We start from the raw sequence: 24,570 nt of genomic DNA, 5'->3' as shown, positions 1-24,570 counted from the left end.
GGCGCCTCCGCCCGCCCAGCCGCCCCGCCCGGCCCCGCGCGCGCAGCCGCCCCTCGGCCGTCCCTTCACGCAGCGCCGCTCCCGGCGCGGGGGGGGGGGGTGCGTGCGCTGCGGTGCGTTGGCTGACCGCGCAACGAAGACGACGCGGCCGCTGGTTCCGTTTTGATGCGGGAATTTGAGGATGCCTTTCAAGGTTGCCGAAAAAGTCATCGGTTCCTTGGTTTGTTTGCGAATCGATTCTCAGTTTACATAAGCACGTGAGCTTTCAGACGGAAGGCACGGCGGTGCAGTGAAAACGTGACTTCTGTAAGCCCTCTGGTAGCAGAGAAACGGCCCCGCTTCGCGGTCACGCCGCGTTCATTTCACCGCGTTTTGGCGGCACCTGCGTTTGGGAACAACTGTTTTCGGGATGAAGCGCGGGAAGAGTGAAACTTCATCACAAATCTCCGAGGAACGCCCTGAGACCTCACTAAGAACTGCGGCCATTGCCGTGGCACCAGGGTGAGCCATTCGTTGCACAAAAACGGTCACGTCCCGCTAGTTTTATGGCTTTGTTGCTTCTTGAAATATGTTTTAACAACAGCAACAATAAACATTAAGTTTTGTTACTTATACGCACTCACACTGTATTCTGTATTTTATGAAGGCTGCTCAGAAAGCAATGCCTCGTTTTATTGTCAGCCCACGATGTCAGAGGCAGATGCTGTTGGTACGGCAGTATAGGTTGAACCTTCCCAACAGTATTCTATTATGTTTTGTTGTTGTGTGACAGATGGCAGCAGAGGGGCACTCTGACAGAATGGTGTCTGACACGGAAGTGTGGATGGAGCAAAGGTGTGTCAACGAATTCCTCCAAGCAAAAGAAAAAAAAAAGGCACCCACTGACTTTCATGAACTAGTGAACATTATTGAGGTCCAACACTGAATGTGGGCACAGTGAGCTGGTGGGTAGTGTGTTCCAGCAGTGGCAACACTGGATCACCTCTGCTGTTTATTATAAGCATGGCATGCTGGTTCCTGTTCATCACTGGTGAAAATGCACAGTTCATGGTGATGGCTGTTGAAAAATTGTAGCTGAAAATTTGCTCTGTTAAATAGTGTTACTGTGTTTTTTATATCTAGTGTAGTTCTCGTGGAAATAATTAGGAGGCATTACTTTCAGAGCAACCTTCATAGATGTGACCCTGACAATTCCTCCTCAATTAGTGTGGACCACACAAGCCAAAAGGTTGGACAGCCATGCTCTAGAGCATTCTGGGGGGGGGGGGGAAATGATAAAACTACAGAATACTTTAGCTCAACATAAATTAATATTGCTAGTGTGTGTGTATGTATAAGATAGAAAGTCTGGGGACATCAATAAAAGAAAAGCATACAAGTCCTTTCTGCAAAACCAGTTTAAAGCTATGTGACCCTTCTATTCAACCTTTTTTTAGTGTCCAACTCTGAGAAGAAGATTCTCAGGAGTTTGCCTAAGAGAAATAAGCAAATGTAAGATATGGTAGCAGACTTAAATTCACCACACCTGGACCATCTCTGTGTGCACTTGTAACCCCAATGATACAATTGGTTTGATGACATTCATAGAAAGAAATTTCATACATTTCTTCAAGCATCAGAGTCTCTCCTGTTTCCATACTTTCGTATTTAGGAGGGTTGGACTCGATGATCTCTGGAGGTCCCTTCCAACCCCTACAATTCTGTGATTCTGTGATTTAGTTTCTTGATTGCAGTGATGCTTACGTTAGAAACAAGTATTTCACTGGCAAACTGTCAGTTTACTTTTGTTTGTAATACTGTGACTCAGTTTATGCTGTCTAGATATGACGAAAAGATGAGTTCATCCTACAAATCAAGAAGTAACTATAGAGAGCCCGTTACAGGCCTAACAGAGTACAACCTCATCTTCTGAGGACAGCACCCTTTGTAACAGCAGTGTTTTGTTTGTTGGCTTAGTTAATACCAGCTTCAAGGAATGCAAGGGAAGGTTTGGATGCAGAGAACATGTTGACCAGAACAGGTGGCAAAAGACTGTGCTGCTCCTAGCACTCGTGTTCATGCAGGCTATGTATTTTCCTTCTGGGCCTATGCTTGCATAGACTGTCCTTCCAGCAGTTCCAGTATCTTTTGGGTGTGAATGGGTGGTGCTGTCACGTTGGCACCATTGTCCTCTGCCCAGAGGCACATCAGCCATCCAACCTTACAGTTCCTATCTCTTTGGCGTGTTGGTATGGCACCCATAGACTAAGGACTACATAGTTTAGATTTGTAAGACTTCTATTAATATAGCTTATGTAAAAGCATCTTCCTGCTCCCAAGCATTTGAATTTATCCTCCCCCTCACTGACAGATAAATAAATAAATAAATAAAATAGATCTAATCAGCCAATTAGCTGCGAGCAATCAAAATGCACGCCTTCAGCATTGATCTGCCTCAGTCCCCTGGTTTTGGCTCAAGGCACCAGGTAACAAATGTACATGTCTTCAAAGTCAACGCAAAGCTATTTCAGGCACAGCTAAAAGGCTCTGTAACCCATATGCAGCTTATCTCCTAACAGATTGCTACTGTGTTGGAGTATTAGAGAAGGAACAACATGGCAGTAAACAGCAGGGAGATGTTCCTTTGTGTGTTTGTTTGTTTTTAGTGGGTTGTAAGCAAGTTTGTGTTGTTTGTAGGTTTGTGGGAAGCCCCACCTCTATCATGTGGTGAGTTACTGCCATACCCCAGTGAGTGCTGCAGCACTCAATTTTTTGCTGCATTGAAACACAGTGTAACTTCTAGATATTCTTCACACACTATCACTTATTTTTCTAATTTCGGTATATACCCCTGCTTCAAAATTTCTGTTTCACCACTGTAATTCTCTCAAAAAGCCTTAAGGAGCTTGAACCTTCCTGGATATTTCTCTCTCAGGACTAAGGACCAGCATATGTTTGCAGTAACAAAGGACAGCATTTTCAAAACAAGGTACTGCTACCACCATTCCCTGCAGTTAAAACAAGTGCACTGTCCCTTTTTCACTTAATTTTCAATGTTCTCCTCTAAAAATGATGTTGATTTTGTTTTGTTTGTTTCAGTGAATAAATTATTTTGGGAAATGATGAAATAAACAGAGAATTTTGAGCCACTGCTGAGCCATCTCAACGTGTTTTTTCCCATTTTCATTCAAAGGAGAAACATGATGAAGTGCAGCTGATGACACCACCTGATCAGACAGAGCTGAACCAGCCACACGATTTGTTACAAACATGGTAACTCAAAATTACAGGATCCCTATTGAACAAGTAGAAGTTTAAAATGCACGTCCATACAAATTATATCTTGATAGAGAAGCTTAAGCACTGAGAACAGTGGATTTTAGTATGAAAATACCCGTGACAGCAAATTGTCATATACTGTTCATACTAAAATATCCTGTGAAACCCTAACTCTACATAATTAAACAAATTTTGATGTATACTTCTGTACATCCACGTTTATCAACTAATCATTTGTTTAAAAATGACAAAGTCTGCCTGCTTGGGCAGGTTCCTGTGGCGAAGAAAAAACATTGCTTCTTGGGGTGGCTGGGTTTCCAGAAAGGCCTTAGCTTCTCACCACCATTCCTGCAGTAAATATTCTTGCCAATTTCAATCCAAACAAGAGCTAAAGTCTCTGGGTCCAGATGTAGACATAATAAATAAAACAAATAAACAGAAGACAGAACTGCTTCATAGCCATTTGGTATATCTCTCTGTACTTAGTAAAAGTGAGCTATGACACCAATAATGCTTTGGGACATAGTTTATTCACAAAAATAACAACGTAATAGCAGCAGTTGACATTTCTTTACTAGTACCATTTCATAGTTGCTTCAATAATGCAAAAATATATTCTACTAACACGGAACAAGCTTGGATATACATTTATTAAACTTAAAAGGCCTCCTTTACTAACAAAACATCTGATTTAGAGGAGGGGCAGTAATATTTTTGCTGCTGTAGTGTACAGGATACCCAGGCACATTTGAGCACAGGTTGTGATTCATGCTGTGTAGAACAAACTTACCATGGCTCCTGTATCACTGAGAAAAACACCAGAAATGATCTACTGATAAGCTACATTAACTCTGCAGGTTAAATTCCTTTCCTGATGTTCCTAGAGCAGATCACTCACTCCTTTAATCAAATTATTATGAAATTTACGTATATATGAAGCACTAGCTTCTAAGTAGACCATGATGTACGCATCACTGTAGCAGCAGTTTTAAATCTTTGTGCTAAAAGTTTTACTTAGTACAGCAACTTACTCTTCTAAGAAATCTGCTTGCTTCCTGTCATTACCTTTATCCCCTTATCACTCCCTAAATATATTTGACATTTAACTATCAAAGAACACAAAAAGTACATTTGCATAATTCTACTGTAAATAACAGATCTGCTGAAGCAGATCTGAGTTATTATATCAATGTATTAACCTTCTCAATAGTTCAAAACTAAAATACTACTATAGTCATTAGATTAAAATATCCTTTAGGAATAGTTACAGTTTGCTACCTAGCACACTAATATCTGCATTATAAGAGCTACTTAACTCAGCTAAGAACATCAAGGACTGAATGACAGTAAGAACAAATGACTTTTTCCACTGCTGATAAAAAGTCTTTCTGACCAAGAAAGACAGATAACCTCTATGTGAGAAAATCTCCTTTGCACAGTTAGTACAGAACATATTTTGTACTCCAATCTTAAGCCTTTCATCAAGTTTGGCACTTGTTTATCTTATAGTAAAAAAAAAAAAAAAAAAAGAAAAAAAAAATGCTGTGAATCCAAACGTGTAAACTGCAGCTCTCCACAAGAAAATAAACCGCTAAATCTCATTTTTACTTCAGTGTACTCCTGTACTAATCTCAAAAATTGAAAAACAGCTACGACAAATTTTTCTTAGAGTTCTTGGTTTCTGAAAACATCTTGAAAACTGGAATTCATAAATAGATCCTCAATGGCTTAATTTACTCAAAAAGTACAGAACTGAAGCCTTAAGAGAACTGCTCTCAGACATGGGCAAAGGAGCTGTATGGATGTATCATCAGACAACTGCCTCAAGCTGTTTTACACTGAAGCGACTACTGAGAAAAATCCAGACTAATGTGCTCAGATCCCATGATGTGGCTCACCTATACATGAAGCATTCCTGAATCTTAAATGAAAATAAATACTACATACAGAGACACTGTCAAGGAGTTTAAAATTAAACACAACTGAATTTATCTGACATTAGGCAAAAGAAATCCCTTTTATACAATGCTTTCAGTATTACTTTAATTACACTTTTCACCATATAAAAAATAAACTTCACATACAGGCTGGAAAGTTTCCTGTTTAGACATTAGCAAACAAAATCAAATTTCAGGTTGTAATAACATTAAGAATATCTATGAATTTCACCTATCCGCACTCTATCTGCTGGTGAGAAAACTAGACCTCTCTGAACTAATCATCTACAGGTTTACATTAGTTTAGTCACTTACAGCTCTCAGTATTTGTGTCACTACATCCAAACCTTGCTTTTAAAATGACGACAACACCAAAAACAGTAATTCATTCATTTATATAAAACCTGAAGTATCATCAGGTGTCAAACTGGAGGCATTGCATGCCCCAATTTGCAGTATACTTCACTGTGCTGAACTTATGTACTTAGAAATTGTTTTACTCTCAGAATTCCACTTTCACACTGAAACAAGATGATTTGTCTTTTATTTTTTCCTTTAAGTGAATGGCTTGCAAAATTAAAATGCATGTTTCATTACAAACTTACAAAAAGAGAGTGATACAGAGATGCTTCAGTTTTAAGAGTAAAGAATATACATACCACTAGGGCATTACTGCTTTCAGTGATTATAATGTTAAAAAGAGTAACTGAAAATAGTAACAGAAACTTGTATGCAGCATGTAAGAATTTGTCATACAAGGCAGCCTTTACTTTTTTTACCTCTTGATTAGACCAAAAGAGTATCACAGAAATTCCTAAATATAATTATTACAAACTGAAGGCAAACCAGAGAAGCTACCATTAGCAAACAGATCAGTAGAATTCAAAATTAAATTTATTGCCTTACACATACCTAGGCTGGAAAACACCAGCAAACAAATTGCAAGCAACACAGAGCATGATACAGACTGCAGAATTTACTTCAGCAGAGGAGTAAACCACTCAAATGGTCAACTCATCACATAAACCAGGCTGTGCCTAGGTTGATGCTGTTAGCCAGCTGGTTAACTAAAGCTAATTCAGTTGTACCTATCTGAAATTGACATTTAAAAAAAAAAAAAAAAAAAAACCAACAAAAAAAAAAACCAGGCAACTAATGTGTAGGCAGAATCCAAAGGCCAAGTTAAATGAAATTACACCTAAAACAATACAGCTACCACAAACTACACTGTTCTCAAAACCATCATTTAGTTTTATCAACTCATAGAAGTGCAAAAGCAAACTACTGACACAGCAGCTCAGCATGCAAATCCAATACGATCAAGGCATGGACTTCCACTAGAAGACAGTCACACTTAATGGGTCAAACACACAAACGTGGCAGAGCAAGGAGGTACTGTTCCAGTACTGGTTTAAAAATGATCTGCCCTCTGTGGTGATGGGTGTTTTACAAAACATTAATCATCTAATGGTGGCTTTTTTTTTCTTTTTTTTTAAACAAAGAAGAGAACCATTAAACACCTAATACAAAGAGATAAAACTATCATCACAGAACTACAAAGTACTACAAGGCAGAACAGAAAATACAGTATTTGTAAGAAAACACAGTTTGGAAGGAGGAAATGTGTGTATTTGGTGTATATTCTTTTTTTTCCCCCTCCTTTCTCAAAGCTTTTTTAAAAGGGAATATTAACTCACATAAAATCTATCTTCATATGCTGCATATATATGATATATTAGCTATTAATGCTGCCATTGTTACCTATGAATTTTCCAAGTCATTTTTCTTCACTAACTGTGCACAACCATGTACACATTCTGAACTATGCGAATTCAGGATTACAAAACTAAGAAAATCAAACTAAGATGAACTGAAATATGATGTACTATGAGAACTCTAATTTCTTCCAGAGAAGGAGTAAATTATCTTTTCCTAGATATTATAAATAATACAGGTGTATTTTAACTTGCATCCACATTTCAAATTAAAAAAAAAGCTGCCTGAATAAAACCTGATGACCAACCAAAATGTTTCCTTAATAAGTCTGTAACAGCAGAAACTTCCCTCTAAAATACTTAATTTTATTAGTGAAATGGTAACAAAGATAACAAGTACACAAACAAACTCTTTGCTCTACGCTACTTACACATCATAAATAAGACAGCTGTCGCTGCAAGACACAATCCTTCACAACCTTCCTTTAAGCGTACAGATTTGTCATTCTTTTATCAGGGTAAGCTGTTAACCAACCATCAGCACGTGGCTTAAACATCACAAAAATGACTGTCTATACTTTACATGGTAAAGCATTTTCTATAGTCTTAAATGTACACAGTGGGAAGAACACTAAATCCTATCAAAAATGACAAGTGATTAAGCAGCTTCACAATCAAATTAGGTTTCATTACCTTAGGAATTGGACAAATTTTTCGTTCCCTGTATTATGCTTTTTAAAAATTATTTTCATAAGAATTAACTATGCAAAAGAAAAGGAAATTGAAGGCAAACTGCTAGTATCCTATTAAGCCTTTTTTAATTTCTAACTGAATGAAACTCCTTCCATGAGGTAAGGCAATTAATTCATTTGATTGTAATAAGGTGTATAATCTACCTGATTTTAGGTATAAGTAAGTTTGTAAATATGACTCTTAAAAAATCTCACAACAATGAAACTGGTTACATTAGCTCAGACGGCACAAATTATGGTTTTACTTGAAAAAAATACCGGCTTTGTCATTTGCTTCTTACATGCTTTCTCACCAAAGAATGAAAAAAGATTATCTAACATATAACTCCTATGTAAATTAGAACATTTCTTCCCCAAGTATTTTCCACCCCCAGCTCTGCATTAAATTCGTTGTACAACACCTGATGGATATCAGAGAAAAGGATGGAGAGGTAACTGTTAAGGCCATCCAAATGTAATTAGTATCTTAAGGGCTGCCTGTGATGCAGGTGTTCAGAAAATACGCTGTATTCAGCTACTATCTTTGTACAGTGGTGGTCCCCAAAATGCATCATTACATTTACTCTATCTTTTCTGAAAATAAAAAATAATTGTAAAAATGGACCTGTTCTACTTAAATAAGTGAACTGAACATCCATTCTGAAAAATTACTTGCACTCTTGTCTGTAGTATGGTAGTGGCAAAACAGCAATAGAGATGATGCAAGATTTAGCTGAAAATGTTATAGCACATACATATTTCTTGAAAATACCACATTTTAAGAAGGCACTAAAGCTTATGCTTGTGCTCTCAAATTTTTTAAACAAGTAAGAAAAAATTTAATTTCATAATGGCACCTGTACCATTTGCAGCTGAACAGACATACTGCAGTACATGTCAAAAAAACAAAGCTGTTAAGTTCTCCTAATATACAGATGTGCTCAGTTGTGGAACAGAAGAGAACAACAAAACAAAACAACCTGAAAATAACTCAACAAGCTAACCTGTTATCATCATACATGGCAATGTTCCTTTTAGGAACAGAAAAGTAGCATGCATTGTTCAAATACTTTAAGCAAATACTGAGTTTAGGGATATTGGTAAGAAATTATTTTAGATAATAAAACCCACAAACCTCAAGCAGTGAGCAAATGAAGAACATACTAGTCATTGGGCATATATCATAAGAACCATAAAAACTTTTCCAACAGCTGTCATTTACACCAAAAGAAAGTGTGTACATTTATGCACCACTTCCAAGCACATAAAAAAGTACACACTGAAGTTTCTGTGGACTTCTTAACCCACAAAGTAAAATAACACAAAATTCATCAACAAGCAACATTTTAAAACAACTTTCAATGTTTATCTTCAGCTTTTTTTTTTTTTTGCTTTTTTTTTTTTTTTAGGGGTAGTAAAGGTTTACTTCTTTCAGTTCCTATTTAACAGCCTATGGCTAAACTTAACATAAATCATTTTACCTATAAGTACAGCCATCATGGAAATGCATGGAGTTTCAGAGATGAATAGCTCTGATGACATATGCTTTTGCATGGTATAACTACTGGTCTGTGCTTTCCTGCTTTACAGCAAGAAGACAACAAAGCTATCACAAGAATTGAAAGAGCTGTTAGTGCTATCAACATGGTCAGGTTGATTGCTTTGACGTTTTCTTCCTCATTCTGGGAATAAGCTTTGGATTTCATTCCTTAGTTGAGACAGAGGTTGATTCTTTGCTTTAAACCTCTTCCATTTTAATTGAGAGGTTATCTTCGTTTGGTTGACAGTTTCCATTCTGCTGAAGTTTGACTTCATCTGTCCTTTGTGTATCTCTGTTGTCAACATCTTTGTCAGTTTCTGAATTCTGATCCTCTTTAGCGTGATCTTTGTCCTGTCAAAGACAAAATCTTTCTCTCAGCATTAAGGGGTATGACTTCCATTAACTGCTGCTATTCTGGCTTCCTCAATTTTTCATCATACTTAGTATCAGCAATTAAAAAAAATGTTAGTAGATACATCAGCAACTTCAGGTGGCTGAAGTCCGGCATCATAATCAAGTGTTGCTGAAGAAATCACTGCGGTAGAGTGATCTGTCTTTACCTCTAATATCCACATAAAACAATAAACAATACAGTGGAACTTACATTAAGAATTCACCATATATTGTGAACAAAGCAAGATTGCAATTTTCGTTTCATGTATTTTGTGACTCAACTCATGCATTTTACCTTCAGTTCTTCAGTAAGTGGTCACATAGCATAGACATCAGACATCTTATAATAGCTGAATCACAACAAGCACAACAAGCTACCCTTTAAGGGCACACTGCTTTTCAAAACAGAAGTTTAATAATTTGAAGATTATTCTTTCCTTAATCACACCACCTTCTATTTTGCAAGGGAAAATCCCACACTATTCTTCCCCAGATCCTCATTTTACTTCCTGCAGAGTTCAGCACACAGCCCAGGACCAAAGCAACCAGGGACAGGCTGCACTGCAGAGTGAAAATGTCCCAGAAGCCTACTGCTTATCTACACAGTCAGCTTCCTGGATCTTTCCACAGTTAGGCAACCAACCAAGCCTTAAAATATGGCAACAAACAGAAAAGAGAGAGAAACAATAACATTGTGTTTTTGTAGACTATACATACAAGATCCTAGTGGTCGAATAAAGTTTAAACACAAAAGTTGGCCTACTAACATCTCACAGAAAACAACTTTCATCTCCTGCTAGCAGAATCTAACCTCAATTGTTTCAAGAGGCAATAATTCGCTGAGGAGAAAAGGGAAAATGAAAAGAAAGAAAAAGAAAGCAGGATATTCCAGTTATCACTCCTTCTGCAGCTCTCTACTCTATTTATAATCGCTTGATTGCAGAGCTTACCTTCAAAGTAGTGGTGCTTTTGTCAGATTTCTCCCTTCCCTCTTTCTCTTTACTACTTTTTTTCTTGGAGGTGGAGCGTTCTCTTTCTCTTCCTTCATTATATGTATCTCGTTCTCTTTTTTTCTCTTTCTTGTTTCTGTTCAAGAACATTTTCATTCAAATTAAATGATCCAAAAGCAGCAAATGAACTACCAGAGCTTACATGAACTGTATTGCACAGTACACTGCACAGAAGAGTAACTAAAAATATTGGTATCCTGGTTTCTCTATGAAAGGTTTTGACCATCTTCAAACCATTTAGTTGATAAATAAATAAATAAATAAAATAAAAATAATAAATCCAAAACATAACAGCGGCATAGGAACAAGAGGATTTTCTGACTGAAGAGAGCTAAGGAACACGTTTAGAGTGCACAGTGTGAGCAAAGAGAAAAGTGAATTAAACTGTACTTGAGGAAGAGCTCTTTAAGAGAACATCTGTCTCACTGACAGACAGATGACAATTCAAAGTGTAACACTTAAAATCCCTGAAGTTCTTGAAGTTCTGTTTGTTTTTTTGAATTAAAACTGCATCACACTGACCAACAGAAATTGTCTGCATCCACTTTTTATTAGATAATTCTTTGCACTAAAAAAAAAAAAAAAAAAAAAAAAAGAAGAAGAAATTGACTCCTTTTTTCCAGAATATTGATCTTTATGTTTTGTTGAATTGAAATACAACATTGTATCTTCTTTATTGCTCACTAATGTTTATTTACTGACCTTCTTGGAGAAGGAGTTCGTGAAGACTTTCTTTTTGTTCCTTTGGATGTTTTAGGAGACTTAGAAAGACTTCTACTCTTCCTCTTACGCCTTTCTCTGTATAACAAAAAATTCCACATAAGCAAAAACCAACAAATAATAAACTCAGGAATTGTATAAAATCTCTTAAAACGAACTGTCATAACAGCTAAGTAAATACTCCTGAGTTTAACATTATATACAATGATTTCTACACTACACAAAGCAGAAGAACTTTTTCATGTTTCAGAGTGGCGGGAAAAGGGAGAATACAAGCATGAAGTGGAAAAAATGACTGTGTCATTTTAGATTTCAGTTTTATGCTTACCCACCCGTGCTTGTACTTAAACCTCACAAATGAAACATTTACTAATACTGTATTAAATAAAAATTTCTTCAATCAGGAGAAAACTCGAATTGAATGAAGAGCCACATATACACAAAAGGTATAACTTCAGCAATATGAACTTCAGAACTTAGAATTAAACACTCAGGATCACCAGAATTTCAGTTCAGCATGACTGAAGTTCAGAAGCAAATACTGCATAATGAAGTTTAAGCTGTTGTTGAAATTAAAACAGGCCATTTTCTATTTATTCTTTGCCTAACACTCTATGCTCAACAAACACAGCTCAAAACAGCTTCTTTATACAGATACATTTGCTCAGTTTCTATTCTGGAATCTGGTTTTGAATACAATAGAACATTTATTAGCTGGTTAACATATACTGAGGCACATGTTAAAATACATCAAAAAATCGAGAAAGTAAAGCTTTGTTCAACAAAAATGCAAAACCTCTAGCTATCAAAGGTAACTCTTTACTCTCTCTTCATAGAATAGGGAAAGGAAACAGGAAGAACTACTGATGCAGAGCAGGAAAAATTAAAACTAGCTGTGAGTGCATTTCAACATATTCCATGAAAGATACAATTATGCATTCCAGCATCTGCCATTAACATCTAATTTCTCTGATGTTTATAAAGTGCAAGGAATCAAAAGTTATTAGATGAATCACAGGAGGATATATTAAGACCTGTTTTTTAAAACTAACTAGATTCATTTCATCTGCAATTTCATCTAGCCTAAACTTCTGAAGGACAAGAGCTTCACGGTACAAAATTTCAGAGACAATTTTGTTTAGTAGGATCATAAGATTGATTTGATATTTGGTAAACAGCAATAAAAAGTAGTCACAAGGTTACACTGAGATAACTCTGGTTTACTGTTAACACGCATCTCATCATGAACACTCCCACGTTTATCAGTACATTTTTTCATATAAGGATTTTGGAAACGCATTTTTATCCATGGATAAAATGGATATTTATGTTGCTTTCCTGCACGTCTGTGAATAACTAGGTAACTTGTGTTCAAACAATAACAAAACTGTATTTTCAGATTCTGATTTTTAAGTGTCAAGTAGGCAAAGTCAATCGGCAAAGTCAATCACAAAAGTAAACAGACTCCCTTATATACAAACTAACTGGGGCTTAGCAGCTTAACTTATTGTCAGATACTTCTTGAGACAATAATAGTTACTGAAGTTGGAAGAGCTCCGTGAAATTCACCTAACCATATTCCAGATCTCAATCAAAACAAAGTCAACTACAGTAGATTACTTGGGGACACATTTAGTCAGGCTTTGTGTATCTCTATGGACTGAATCTCCTCAGTCTTCCTGGACAACGTTCTGGGCTTCCCAGAAAATAAAACAGAAAACAACAAAACAAAAGAACACCACCACAATTTAAACATTATAAAGAAATGTTTTTCTGTATTTCAGTATCACAAAATCACAGAATGTCAGGGATTGGAAGAAACCCTGAAAGATCACCTAGTCCAACCCACTGCCTGTGCAGGAACACCTACATCAGGTCACACAGGAACATGTTCAGGAGGGCTTTGAATGTTTCCAGAGAAGGAGATCCCACAAGCTCTCCGAGCAGCCTGTTCCAGTGTTCTGGTTACCCTCATAGTGAAGAAGTTTTTCCTCATATTTATGTGGAACCTCCTATGTTCCAGACTGCACCGACAGCCTCTTGTCCTGTCAATGGATTTCATTGAGAAGAGCCTGGCTCCATCTTACTGACACTCACCCTTTACCTATTTATAAACATTAATGAGGTCACTTCCCCATCTCCTCCAAGCTAAAGAGACCCAGCTCCCTCAGCCTTTCCTTGTAAGGGAGATGCTCCACTCCCTTAATCATCTTTGTGGCTCTGAGGTGGACTCTCTCAAGCAGTTCCCTGTCTTTCTTGAACTCCAGAACTGGACACAATACTCCAGATGCAATCTCACCAGGGCAGAGGGGCGGGGAAGGAGAACCCCTCTCAACCTACTAACCATACCACTTCTAATACACCAAAGGATGCCACTGGCCTTCTAGGCCACAAGGGCACAGTGCTGGCTCATGGTCATCCTGCTGTCCATCAAGACCTCCAACTCTCTTCCCCCTACACTGCTCTCCACAGTTCAGTACTCAACCTATATTGGCACTTGAGGTTGTTTTTGCCCAGATGCAGGACTCGATTTGTCCTTGCTATATTTCATTAAAATTCCCTCTGTCCAGTTCTCCAGCCTGTTCAGGACTTGATGAATGTCAGCACAGCTTTATGGCCTGTCAGCCACTCATCCCAGTTTTATGTCATCAGCAAACTTGCTGACAGTGCATTCTACTCCCTCGCTCATCCAAGTCGTTCATGAATATACTGAGTAGTACCGGTCCCAGAACCAACCCTTGAAGGACTCCACAAGAGTCCTTCAACTAAACTCAGTCCCACTGACCACAACTCTCTGGCTTCCTTCCTTCAGCCAGGTCACAGTCCATCTCAACACCTTATTGTCCAGACCACAATATGTGTCTACTTCTTTTAGCTCTTTCGCTGGCCATTAAGAAGAATCTGTCTCCACTCTTCTTACAGTCTTCATTTACACTCTCCCACTAGAAACTTGTGTTTTCTTAGAATGTTCCTCAGCTTTCTCCTCTACAGAATAAAGAAACCCAGCTCTCCCAGGCTCTCCTTGTAGGACTGGTGCTCCAAGACACTTCATCAGCTTTGTGGCTCTTCAATGGATGTACTGCAGTTAGGTCTGTTTCTCTCTTGTACTTGGAAGGCCCAGAACTGCTCACCGTATTCCAGATCTGGCACCACCAGCACTGAGGAAAGAGTAACCTTCCTTTTGTTTGCTCACAACACTCTTCTCTGGAAAGAGCAGCTCAGCATACCACTGTCCTTCTTGACTGCAAGGGTGCATTGCTGGCTCATGTTAACCTAGGGGTTCATCAGAACCACCAGTTCTTTTTCTGCCAGCTGGCCTTCCAGTCAATCAGCACTCTCACTGTACTGGCCTGTGGAGCTGTTCCTGCACAGCTGCAGGACTCAGCACAGTCCTGTTCAGCTTCAGCTCATTTTTTAGGTCTGTTGATGTTCCTTTGAATGGCAGCACAGCCCTCTGACATACTGTCAGCTCTTACCAGTTCAGTACTGTCTGCAGACTTGCTGAGAGTGTGTTCAGTCCCACTGGCTAGGCCACTGATGATGTTCAACAGAACTAGCTCCAGTACTGTCACCTGGAGTATAGGACCACTGACTGCTTTTTTTTCCAGTTAGACTAGCTGTTCTGAAGAGGCTGTTTCAATTTCTGAGTGGTCCTATTGGAAGAGCCTGTGATCTTTGTGGGTCCTTTCCAACCCAGCATATTCAATGACTCTATACAAGTAACCAAGAAATTACACATTGATGATTCATACTTTCATCAGGACAATGTGTGATGCCCCTTCATCTGTTGGCTCCAACACAGAGAAATGGCACAACAACCATCTACTTACTGCCCTCAAATACTATACTGTATATTTAAGTGAAGGCAAGCACCAGCAGCCTGACAACAAACTACTACTTCCAAGTAAGATACAGATTTCTTTGTAATTAATTCATTTTACTTCACTGGGAAATATACTAAACAAAGGAACAGAAACTGAACTATCAAGATGGTAGTACTGACACGTGAAAAAGAGATTTATTTTGTTGTGCTGATAAGTTCAAAAAAGGATTAAAAAAATTCAAAATAACAAACCTGCTGGAGCTACGCGATCTTCTTGAAGAGCTATAGCTTCTTGGGGGAGTTCTGGATCTCTTATCTTTCTTCTTTTTATCATCTCTCTCTTTTTCTCGCTCCCTCTCCTTATCCCCATCTCTTTCCTTTTCTTTTTCTCTTTCTTTCTCTTTGTCCCCTCCCTTGTCCTTATCTCCCTCCCTATCCTTCATCTTCTCTCTATCTTTCTCCCCATCTTTGTCATCATCTTTTTCTTTGTTCTGATCTACATCTTCCCTGTCTTCTTCCTTTTCATCTTTCTCCTTTTCCCTTTCCTTGTCCCTGTCTCTATCCCTATCTTTGACTCTCTCCCGATCTTTGTTTCGATCTTTGTCTTTATCCCTGTCCTTATCCCTGTTTCTCTCTTTATCTCTCTCTCTTTCCCTTTCTTTGTCTCTATCCCGGTCTCTTTCCTTCTCCTTGTCTCGGTCTCTCTCCTTTTCTTTGGTCTTTTCTTTTTCCTTGACCTTTTCCTTGTCTCTTTTCTTGTCCCTGTGAAAAGCCAAACACAAATCCATTAACTCATCTTCGAATTTCCTAATAAAAACTACAACTAAGTCTTCAGCATACAGCAAATGCTCAAGAGAAACTACTTCTGTTGAAAAATAACTATTATGCAAAATTCTACTTTTGCACTCAAATTTATCATGAGGGGGGAGACTAAATAGCTAGGAAATGTCTGCAAATTAGAAATCAAATTCATTTGTACTGAGCAATGGTACTAAAGTTTCTTTACCTCATAATTCTTATTACATATAGACAGATATTCTACATTTTCTCAGAGCTGAGACAAACACTACCATTTCTAAATCCATTTCTTACTAAAATCGGATCCATATAACAGAGACTGAAAATTAACCAGCCCCATATGAATACTGACAGAAATCTTAAGTCTACAGTGCTCTCTCACATCAACATCCGGAACTGCTTGCAAGTCCAAACCAGTAAATACAGAGAAACCAAAACCAGGGGTTACATTTCACTGATTAAATTCCCCCGAAAGGCAAATGTAAGGTCAAAACTCAAGACAATTCAATCATCTGTAATGTAATCAGGAATTTGAAAATTATCTAACTGTAAGAAAGCTTATATGACAGCGAAAACATAAGCAAGGGTAACAGATCAAGTTAACTTCTATAGAACAAGTAGAATTACACCTGTTCATAAAAGGAAAAATTGTGAGAAAAACTTATGCATATGTTCTAGTAACCAAGTCAAATAAAAAAAACTGATTAAGTTATAGTTTTGACTGGAATACGACACTACCTTTTGGCAGAGGATTATTTGGAAGTGCAAGACTCCCAACCATCTCACCTAGTGGACATGCACATAAGCTGCCTCAAGGACATATGAAAATCAATAGTTGTTTAGACAAACAGGACAAAGCACATTATAAGAAGTTGATCAACAGGCCTTTTCACATCCACAGGAACCAGACTGAATTGCTGTTTCTTTTGGTATTGATATCTAGCCCAGGATTTTGAAAGATTCTCAAAGAGACCTGTTCAGACTGGAAAGACCCTAAGCACAGCCCTCACCTTTCTTCACTCTATCAAGTCTCTAGTTATATATTTCCTCAACTCCTACTTTATGTTCCGTACCTATCAGGTTCTGGCAAACACTTTTTTACATATCTCACAGAAACAATCTAAGTCCATAAAGACGAGACAGTGTGCTATCCCTACAATAGCAATGGATCTCACAATGCCACCAGAAACACCTTCCAGTTAATTATTATACACATTTCACTGGATTTCCTCCTTACAGTCAGTAGATATCTTAAAAAACTCAGTCAGACAAGTGCAAGACAGAATCAAAAACATTTTGTCAGCTATCAACAAAGCCTAACTACATAGAGTACTCCTAGCTGTTCCCACCAAGGTCCAAAGATTCACAGTTCTCTTTCCCACAAAACTTCTCCTCTCAGTAAAAAAAGAGCTATGAAGCTCCCCTTAAATGAATTGGGGCATTAAAGAGATGAAAGAAGAAGAAAATTACCAAGTTTTCTACTATGAAGCTACTTCCACATGCACATTATAAATACTCTGTTGGAATTTCATAGGAAATCAGTGAATTTCCCAGTGACTGAAAAAGGGGAAATATAACCCCCTTTTTTAAAAACAGAAAGTAAATAACTACAGTGCAGTCAGTCCCACCTCTCTGCCTGGCTAGACTGTGGAGCAAATCCCCCTGGAAACCACGCTAAAGCAGAGACTAAAGGGGATAGCCAGCACAGCTTCCCCAAGGCTAAATCACACCCAACAAATTTGGTGTCCTTCTATAATGGAATTACAGCATTGTTGGAAATGGCTAGAGAACTGATTTAATCAACCTTGACTTGTGCAAAGCACTTTATCCTTTCCTGCATGACATTCTTGTCTCTAAAATGGAGAGACATGTATTTGACAGACCACTCAGTAGATAAGGAATTGGCTAAACAGTCACATTCAGAGGGCTGCAGTCAATGGCTTGGGGTCAAAGTACAGAGCAGTGATGCCTGGCGTTCCTCATGGGTCGGTGTCAGGATTGATACTGTTTAACACCTTTGTCAGTGACATGGACAGCGGGATTGAATGCAACCTCAGTGAGTTCGGATGATATCCAGGGAGACCCTTAAAGGCTTGAGGAGTCTCCACGAATCTCATGAAGTTCAATAAGGCCAAGTGCAACATCCTGCACTAGGATTAGAACAATCCCAAACATGAATACAGGCTGGGTGGGTGCCCCGATAGACAAGTCTCACAGAGAAGTACTGAGGGGCAGTGGTGGACGAAAAACTGACATGGGTTGGCAACGTACTCTCCAAGCCCAAAAAACCAATCATATTCTGAGCTACATCAGAAAGCTGATTTCCCATTCTGCTCTGCTCTCAACACAACACCTGGAATACTGCATTCCTATTGGAGGCTTCACCATACAAAAGACATGGAGTTGTTAAGAGTGGCTCCAGAAGAAAGTCTGCAAAACTCATCAGAGGGCTAGAGCATTTCTCTATAAAGACAGACTGAGAAAGTAGGGGTTATTCAGCTTACAGAAGAGAAGGCTCTGGAGAAACGTTAGAGCAGCCTTCCAATACTTAAAGAAGGTCCACAAGAAAGATGAGATTCTTCATCAGCGAATGTTGTGATAGGACAAGAGCTAATGCTCTTAAACTAAAAGAGGGTAAAATTAGGTTAGATATACCTTCTTTATTCAGATGGTGCTAAGGCAGGGAAATAGGTTGCCCAGAGAAGCTGTGGATATGAACAGTAGAGGTCACAAGCATGATCCCTCAGGGGTCAGTGCTGGGGCTGGTGCTCTTCAACATCTTCATCTGTGATAGATGATGGCATCGAGTGCACCCTCAGTGAGTTTGGATGACACCAACCTGAGCGGTGCAGTTGATACATTAGGAGGAAGGGAAACCATCCAGAGGCACTTGGATAGGCTGGAGAAGTGGGCCAATGAAAAACTAATGAAGGCCAATTGCAGACAGATTAGGGGACCCTCAACCCCTTGAGAGCAGCCTGTGGAGAAGGACTTGGGGGTCCTGGTAGACAAGAAGCTGGACATGAGCCAGCAGTGTGTGCTTGCAGCCCAGAACGCCAACTGTGTTCTGGGCTGCATTAAAAAGGGGTGGCCAGCAGACAGAGGGAGGTGATTGTCCCCCTCTACTCGGCTCTTGTAAGGCCCCATCTGCAGTACTGCGTAAAGGCCTGGTGCCCCAGTACAGGAAGGACGTGGAACCCTTGGAGCGGGTCCAGAGGAGGGCCACTAAGATGAACAGATGGCTGGAATACGTCTACTATGAGGAAAGGTTGAGGGAACTGGGCTTGTTTAGCTTGGAAAAGAGAATGCTCTGGGGAGACCTCATTATGGCCTTCCAGAACTTGAAGGCAGCATATAAATAGGAAGGGGAATGGCAGTTTCCAAGGATGCATAGTGACAGGACAAGGGGGAATGGTTTTAGACTGAGACAGGGGAGGTTTAGGTTAGATATTAGGAGGGTGGTGACGCACTGGAACAGGTTGCCCAAGGAGGTTGTGGATGCCCCATCCCTGGAGGCATTCAAGGCCAGGTTGGATGTGGTTCTGGGCAGCCTGGTCTGCTGGTTGGTGACCCTGCACACAGCAGGGGGCTTGAAACTAGATGATCATTGTGGTCCTTTTCAACTCAGGCCATTCTATGATTCTGTGATTGTATGAACCATCTCTAGGAGTGTTCCTGGTCAGGCTGTACAGGGATCTGGGCAACCTCATCTACTGGAAGGTGACCCTTCCCAAGGCAGCAGGGTTGTAACTAGATTATTTTTAAAGGTCCTTTCCAAACCAAGACATTTTATAATTTTACATAGGTACAAACATGGAAACAGGACTTCTATACAGAAGTTTAGGTAATTCAATATAAAAATCTATGTTCTGTTCTTCTGCCTCACAAACAAAGCCTAGGAACAGGATGAAGCATTTATGCTCCATGCTTTACCGTCGCCTAAAATATTTATTGGATTTTTTCAAAAACCTCGTACTGTAGCTAAGAACATCATTTCTTAGGAATGGAAACTCACCGAGAGCGAGACCGACTCCTTGATTTCCGCCTTTCCTTAGATCTAGATCGTTTTTTCAGGGGACTTCTGGATCTGCGCCTGTCCTTGTGTCTTGAGAGCGATCTGTTGCCAGACCGACTTCTATATGAACAAGATAAAAAAGAATACTTTAATACTGAAACTTCATAAATATTAGATCAGTTGAAATGGAAAAAGATATAATAATATGGCCTCACTATGAAAAATTACATAGGGTGGCATTTTAGTAATTCAGTGCCTAACGTTTTTATAAATAAGCTTACTTAAAATTTAAACTGATGCATATGCTCTCTTTTGAGATTCATCATTAAAGTATTAAGTTTTATGAATATTCTGGAAAAATCACAGTGGGATAGCTTTTCTTAGAAAATTAAGGTATTTGAGATCTAAGATCAGCTTGTAAAAATAGTTTTTTTCTTCCTCAGGTCCAATCATTTATTGCAGTTTTGGTCACTTGGTTGGTTCTCCAAATAAAAAAAGCAAACCTATCATTTGTGGTTCAGAATTTAGAAAAGTTATCACTTCAGATGGAAGGATTTGTTAGCACAGATTTAACAATTCTCAAGATTCAGAATGAAAATTTACTTCATGATGAAAAATGATGAAAAAAAGGAATGAAAATAATGTGCAGAAGCTCCAACTGAAATCCAACTGAAGTCTTCTGACAAAACTATTTAGATCACTCTAAAAGTAATGCCTCCTACTTATTCCCATGTAAACTATAAGCAACACAAAGAGCACAACAATACTACTTGGTACAGCAAATTCAGTTACATAATACTCCTTTTCAACCCAGTCAATACCACTAGCTATGCATTTTTAAGAGCGATGAACAAAAGCCTCCATCCTGCAATCTTCAAAACCTGCAAGGCTGTCTGAATTGTCTTTCATGTTGCTGTCAGCCCTGCTGAAATATACTACCCAAGGCCTCACTGTACTCACATCCACTGTTTGTTCTCCATAAACATTCAGCAAGCACCAATGAACATCAATGAGTGCCATACTTTTTTGCATGGAGAAATTCAATGACAAAGCTTTGCCTTGTGCACATTTCCTTATCAGACACCATTCTATCAGACTGTACCCCTACTGCCATCTGTCACATGGCAACAAAATGCAATGGAATACTGGTGGGAAGCTCCAACCTCTACTGACATACCACCAACGTTCAGATTAGATGTTGCAGGCCAACATAATAGAATAAGAGTTACTACTTTCGGAGCACTCCTATTATATATATATATGCTCATATATACATGGAGCACCCTATTATATACTGTATATACTGATATACAGTACAGTCTCAGATTTGGTAATGAAAACAGCACTTCTAAAGATTATTATACTCTGTTTTCCCCAGTATTCACCATTTTTGGAAGATCGTATTCCTAGGAAAATTAAAATAAAAAAGTAAATTTGAATATTAGATTTCAAACAACACATTATTTGAATACTTTGCCTGAAAGGTTCATGTACAACAAAGTTCAACTTATCAAAGACAGAAAAGCCATGTATTTACTCAATAAATCCTGAAGAACGGGAAGACAGAAAAAAATAACAGTTCTACCTGTCTTCTGCAGCTCAAGACATACAGAATAAGGATATACCAAGAGGAGAGGAAAGGCAACCTTTTTTTAGCTACCGCTTTGCTCCACATCACTGTAGTGTAGAAACTAACTTCAGGGCAAATTAATTACAACTTGGCCAAAATAAGCTCCTAAGTAAAATTTGTACCATAAAGATGAAAGAGATATATGGAGATGATTAAAAGCCTAAACAGGACAATGGGAAGGACATTTTATTCTTAGGGATGCATTTGCTTCAATGGATCAGCCTGGCTCTTTTTGCAGCACGTAATTAAAATTGCTGGTAACAGATGCAAACTATACTTTTAAAAAGTGGTATCAACAGATATTTGAAAGTGCAGATTTCTTAAAGTGAGGAATGCAAATTTATTTTCTAAAACTCAATCTAATTTGTGTTGTTATGAAACAGCACAGACATCACTGGAATGTTACACCAACACAGCTTTTCAGTCATATCCCATGTTACAGAAACAGCAGAGCAACAGAAACAGCTTGCAATAAGGAAGTGACCAAATGACAATTCTTACATTAAAATGGTGCCCAATGGTCTGATGTCAATAGATAACGTACTGTTTTGTCCCTCTGCTACAAAACCCAAACCTGCACTTAGACCATATTTCACTGGGAGTACAATCCACTTAGTGTGCACTTCTACTCAAGCTTTTCTTTATATATTGTGCTCTCCCATTAGAACACAATGTCAGAAAAGATGCAACAAAGTTGTTTCTGCAACTTACCTTTCTAAAGTGTAAACTATCTAATAAATGTTGAGTGTTTTTTCCACACCAAGAATATACAAATACCTTTAGATTGATTACATAAATGCTCAGAAGTCACTGAAAAAATACAAAACATTTTCAGGACATGTCTGTAAGCATCACATATCAATACTGCCTCATTCATGGGAAATAAATTTATGGACTAATTTTAACAGTGATCTAGTTGCTTCATTTCCTCCTACACTCCAAAGTCTGCTTCAGAAGTTAATAAATTTAGCAAAGCAAACAAACTGAAGAAAGGAAAACTGTCCCTTGAGCCTTTTTCTCTTGGTTTCTAAAAAATTTAACCACATTTACATTACAGTAAACAGAAATACTGGTTCTATTAATTCCATTAATTCAAGACAGCAGGGGAGCTTCATACTAGCAAAACCAGTCAACCTATCAGTTTAGAGTAAACAGTAAAAACTGTTCTGGACATATAATGCAGACAACTGTTAGTTTTTAAAACATGGAGGTCATAGAATGAAATATGCTACATAGCATTGATGTGTCTACAGATAGCATCTAGTGTGTTTTTACTGAATGTAATCTTGAAAACACTAGAGCAAAAGAGTATCTGCTCAGAGACAAAGATTCCAGTTACTCTGATCTAACCAATATAAGCTATTCATGTATTCCATAGCAATACTTACTTAAAAAATAACTTCAGTACTGAAGAAAAACAGTATCATCTCTTATTACAAAAGAAAAAAAAAAAACCTACCTGTGTTTTGAATGTGATCTTTTCCTTCTAGATCGGGATTTTGAGCTAGACCTGGATTCTGAACGAGAATGGGAACGAGATCGACCGCCTTTTCTTTCACTGCTCTTTCCAGACTCTGAGAGGAAAAAACCACTTTGCAGTGTAAGCTCAGAACATTTAAAGATCCCAGTTAACAATCTGGCACAAGTGGAATGTACCACATATAGTACAAGGGGCCTACTCTTTGCACATCTTCCTTCTTTGCAAATATCCTTCAGAAACATCCAAGAAAGTCATTGCATATACTCGTTGAGTGCAGCCATCCTGCAGCAGTACACATAAACCAGATAATTATAAACAGCTAGCTCTATTAGGAAAGGGATTTATGTTGCTGCCACAATGCACAAGATTACAACACGTTTGCCTCTTGGTATATTATTAATGTAACTATTTAAAAAAAAAAAAACCCTGAGAAGAACAGAGTAAATTAGAATACAGGGCATAATTTTGAAAACAAGCATAAAATATGAATTATAATACTTTCTGGTCTTTTAGACATTTACACCACTGTACAAATATTCAAATTATAATCCACAAGGAGAGGAAGGGATGGAGAGAAAAGGTTGAAAAGTTTGATCCAAAGGCCAGTAAGCCACCAGTGACCACAGTAGACTTTGGTTCGGACTCTTTTTAAAAGGTTACTGTTCTGCTGCTTTACACTGAGGAAATGCTAGAGCTATTTTTATTCCAATGCCAAAAATGAGAAAAAACTCAACTCTCTCCAAAAACTTAAGACTCCTCGTAATCTAATGTACATAAAGTCTGAGTTTGTTAATAAAATGACAAAAGCTCACTGATCTAGAGAAAAAGGATGATGTCAATAAGGTTAACAAAATCAGATTGTTTTATGCTGTGATTTAGAAATCAGAACAAGTCTGCAAAAATCAACACGGAATATCAGCATTCAACCTCTCAACCCATGAGAAATCTTCCTCCTAGACCAGCCATTGCAGTGTTAACAGGGATCAGGCAACTAATATGGATGAAAAAGAGTCCATTATAACACTGTTTTATCCCAAATTCATTTCTGATCCTATTTGCTTTATAGATGCTCAGTCTTGAGCCACCATGAAAAAAAGCACAGTGACAGAGACAAAAGTAATATGCTATAGATTAAGAAAGCATAATATCGGTGCTTTGACCTGAATGCTAGCTCTCTCTGATCATGAAACCATGGCACTAATGTGTGCTAAAGAATGAAACAAAGCATAAAGCAATTTCATGGTAAATATTTCTATGTATTTTCAACTTAAACAAGCATCAACATTCAATGCATTTGCATTGTCCTCCTGTTTTTGAAAATGCTCAGTAAGCATGTATGTGAAGACAATACATGTCAAAATAAAAAAGCCAACTTCCACTGCTCTGTTACATGAAGGCAATTGTGATTACTTTCATTTCTTTCTACACGTTATTCAGCTACAAGTAACCTTTTCCTGTGTCTGAAAGTGCTCTTAATAGCAGGTACCAAGGTGTACAAAAAACATGTCTGCCAGATAGTA

General features: G+C 38.3%; 1 protein-coding gene across 5 annotated transcripts in view; it reads right to left on the bottom strand.

The window, feature by feature from the left end:
- Positions 1-3,769: 3,769 nt before the first annotated feature.
- Positions 3,770-24,570, bottom strand: part of SREK1 (splicing regulatory glutamic acid and lysine rich protein 1) — a 45,253-nt gene continuing 24,452 nt past the window's right edge. For all 5 annotated transcript variants that reach the window (XM_048930661.1, XM_048930665.1, XM_048930663.1 and 2 more), the window contains 6 exons: positions 23,030-23,144; positions 19,941-20,060; positions 15,380-15,889; positions 11,287-11,382; positions 10,525-10,660; positions 3,770-9,532 (listed from right to left, as the gene is read on the bottom strand). In XM_048930661.1, coding sequence (XP_048786618.1) covers positions 9,380-9,532; positions 10,525-10,660; positions 11,287-11,382; positions 15,380-15,889; positions 19,941-20,060; positions 23,030-23,144 — 1,130 coding nt within the window. In that variant the 3' untranslated portion in view covers positions 3,770-9,379. The remainder of the gene's footprint in view (positions 9,533-10,524; positions 10,661-11,286; positions 11,383-15,379; positions 15,890-19,940; positions 20,061-23,029; positions 23,145-24,570) is intronic.

Source organism: Lagopus muta, chromosome Z, assembly GCF_023343835.1.
Source record: "Lagopus muta isolate bLagMut1 chromosome Z, bLagMut1 primary, whole genome shotgun sequence".
Taxonomy (NCBI): domain Eukaryota; kingdom Metazoa; phylum Chordata; class Aves; order Galliformes; family Phasianidae; genus Lagopus; species Lagopus muta.
This window is presented reverse-complemented; position numbering and strand designations above follow the sequence as displayed.